Source organism: Salvia splendens, chromosome 14 (genome assembly GCF_004379255.2).
Source record: "Salvia splendens isolate huo1 chromosome 14, SspV2, whole genome shotgun sequence".
Classification (NCBI taxonomy): Eukaryota; Viridiplantae; Streptophyta; class Magnoliopsida; order Lamiales; family Lamiaceae; genus Salvia; species Salvia splendens.
In genome coordinates this window covers 24,253,638-24,256,807 of record NC_056045.1, presented here as the reverse complement: position 1 = coordinate 24,256,807, position 3,170 = coordinate 24,253,638, and the positions used below count along the sequence as shown (strand labels likewise).

Below are 3,170 nucleotides of genomic sequence, written 5' to 3'. Positions count from 1 at the left end.
GCCAAATTGAATTGTGTTTTCCCACTGTTCACCAACTGACCAGACACGACTATGTAGTGGTCCAGGCAGCCAACCAACTTCTCCACCGCCTCTCTATGAGCCCTCGAGAAGATGATGATGTCATCCGCATAGGAGAGGTGAGTGATAACAGGAGCCTTCTTCCGGCATCTGTAGACCATCTCTCTATCCCCCTTGATCAATCTGTCAAGACATCTCGATAAATAATCTGCCGCCAAAACAAAGAGGGAAGGCGATAAGGGGTCTCCTTGCCTCAGACCCCTGGACGACTGAAAGAAGCCTGCCGGGCCACCGTTCACTAGGACAGAAAACCAACATGACGAGTTGCATCTCCTGATCATATCCACCCAGGCCTGTGAGAATCCCATCGCTTCCAAAACCTTGAGTAGGAACGACCACTGAACTCTATCATATGCCTTCGCCATATCCAGCTTGAGAGCCAGATTGGGCGATCTCACTCTACTCGAGAGCTCCTTCCCAGGTCATGTATCAACTCTTGAGCTAGAAGAGCATTGTCGCTAAGCAGACGACCCTTGATGAACCCACTCTGATTCGGTGCAACGACTAGGGGTAGTAGAGGTGCAAGTCTCGAAGAAAGGATCTTTGTGATGATCTTGTTCGTAACATTGCAGAGGCTGATCAGTCTAAAATCTCTCCACGTGACCGGGTTAGGCTTCTTTGGGACGAGGACGATCATGGTCGCCGTGAAGCTTCGGGGAATAAACGCCCCACTGAAGAAGTCTCCCACAGCTGCAATCACATCCCTCCCCACGGTGTCCCAGCATGACTGAAAGAACAACGAAGTGAACCCATCTGGCCCGGACACACTATCACCACTGATCCCAAACACGGCATCTCTAACCTCCTTATCCTGCGGCGGCGAACACCGAGCTTCCTAATCAACTGAGTCTGGCCAGGTCCCACACATCCGATGTCAGAAGTTGCTGAAAGAAGGCTGTCGCCGACTCCCTGATCTCTGTCTCTTCCGTCAGTGCCTGTCCCCCAAACTCGACCGTATGTATCCTCGACTTAACTCTCTTCTGTCTGACCCATCCGTGAAAGAATTTGGAGTTCCTTTCCCCATCAGCAGCCCATCTAATCGCCGCCTTTTGCCTCCAAAATTCTTCCTCCATCTTGGCCGTGATGATGAGCTCTGCAGACACTCTACTGAATTCGGCTCTATGTGCAGGGGTCGGGTCAGTATCATATAGAATCTGTGCCTCAAGAACTGCCTGCTCTGCATCCTTTAGGTTCTGGATGATGTTTCCAAATACCTCTCTGTTCCAAACCTTTAAGAACTTCTTGGTCCTGATAAGCTTGAGCTGGAGGTTCATCATGCCATTGTATCTTGTCTCTGCCTCCCAGATTCTGGCAATCTCGCCCCTAAAAGTCTCATGTCTCACCCACATGTTCTGAAATCTGAAAGCCGGTCTCGTGGTCTGGACAGAAAACTAACATCTCACCAAGAGTGGAGCATGATCAGAGCTGAATCTCGCCAAATGTGTCACTAGGGTCGTGGCAAAGACTGATGTCCAATGTTCTCCAATCAAGATGCGGTCCAACCTCTCCCAAAGCCCCCCTCTAGTTTGCGCATGGATTTACACTAAATGTAATGCCAACTAACTGTTGGAAACGATAGATAAAGAGGAAAGGCTTTTGGTCATGACTCATGTGGCCAAGGTTTTTGGCCTTTACTAATTTAGAAGAATTTACTCACTCATTATGAATAGATGTAAAGTTTAGGAGAGAAGAACACACAATACAATTCAAAGTATTCGCTCATTTATTATTTTCATTGTATTATTTTCATTTTTTTTTGTTTATATTATTCAGTTGTATAGTTAGAGTAGTTTGTACACGGCTCATAAATTTTTCATAGATCTAACACTAACGTACGGAAATGACACCATTTTGACAACTCACGTGGGTCATCATACTCAAGGCCACTGGCTGCCTTGCGTCCATCTCTGACCTCAGCGACCGAAAGAAGATCAAAACAGAATTCTATTATTTGGTTCTCTCTTTGTGCTGGCCGAGGCCTTTCAAAGGGTGGCATTTTCGGTTTGATATTATTTATTCTTGGCAAATATTATCATTTGAAAAATTGAATTCATATCTTTTGAAATTAAATAAAAGTTTACAACTATTGACATAAGGGTTACTTTCCCGTTTTACATTGCATGCTTCAAAGAATAAAACTAGAATTGAATGTAATAACTAACAAGTAGATGACTAGATGTGAACAACATTTTTTTTCCTACAGTCATGAATATTAAAATAAGAAAATTAATTTCACATATAATCAGAAAAACAGAATCAACCATCTTGTAAAAAAAAGAAGGGATCGAAGAGGGAAGATTTATAGCAAGTTTTTCTGTAAATAATTAATTTAAAATCTAATAAATTAGATCAACCGTACACAAATATCACAAAATCTGATATTAGTAATTAAATTAGATGCACTATATCTGTAGAACTGTCACAAAAGTTGTCTCACACACTGGGATTGGCCTAATTATGAAGGTGGATCGTTGGAAATTGAGGAAACTCAAACATCATATAGTATAATAGAGATAGTACTCATTTTCAGATAAAAAATCTATTTATGAGGAATCGTATAAATAATTATTTGTCTAAAAATATCTTACCAGTTAGGGATGTGATAATAGGTGCCAATACAGCAAGAAATTCAAAAAACTTTAAAATGCGTTTGCCGGGAGTCGAACCCGGGTCTATTGCTTGGAAGGCAATTATCCTAACCGTTGGACTACAAACGCTTTGACATTGTAAAAGAGATAGTATAATAATTTATTATCGAAGACTGCAAGTACAATATTTAAAAGCCAAGGTAAAACGATATTGTTCTTACCCTTTCAAAAACAACTAACTACTGTAATAACTAATAAGTAAATATATATGAATATATGATCATGTTTTTCACCTTGATTTTTAAATATTGTACTCTCAGTTTTTGGAGATCAATAAATTGTAATATAAGTATATAGTAAAAACGAAAATGGCCGAAGGTATTATCTCAAACGATCAACGATGTGTTTGTTGGTTCCCTGAACATACCCGAAGGTGTATTAGCTTAATAATTTTTTTCTTTCACCAAAATATATTAATTATTTAATTATAAAAGTATCGTATAC

General features: G+C 40.7%; 1 protein-coding gene and 1 non-coding gene across 2 annotated transcripts; both read right to left on the bottom strand.

The window, feature by feature from the left end:
- Positions 1-472: 472 nt before the first annotated feature.
- On the bottom strand, positions 473-1,427 carry LOC121764387. Its single transcript, XM_042160419.1, has 2 exons — positions 945-1,427; positions 473-805 (listed from the first exon to the last, which is right to left on the bottom strand). Exons 1-2 carry the CDS (start codon positions 1,425-1,427, stop codon positions 473-475), a joined length of 816 nt encoding a protein of 271 aa, XP_042016353.1.
- A 1,296-nt stretch (positions 1,428-2,723) lies between these two features.
- Positions 2,724-2,795, bottom strand: TRNAG-UCC. Its single transcript has one exon. It is a non-coding gene; the product is annotated as a tRNA-Gly (tRNA).
- Between the last annotated feature and the right edge of the window lie 375 nt (positions 2,796-3,170).

Bases quoted from the DNA above. Each gene is read 5' to 3' on its own strand.
- LOC121764387 (XM_042160419.1), bottom strand. From the start codon at position 1,427: ATGTGGGTGAGACATGAGACTTTTAGGGGCGAGATTGCCAGAATCTGG. The intron at 806-944 runs GTGTGGGACCTG...TTGTTCTTTCAG, and splicing joins AGCAACTTCTGACATCGGAT to TCATGCTGGGACACCGTGGG.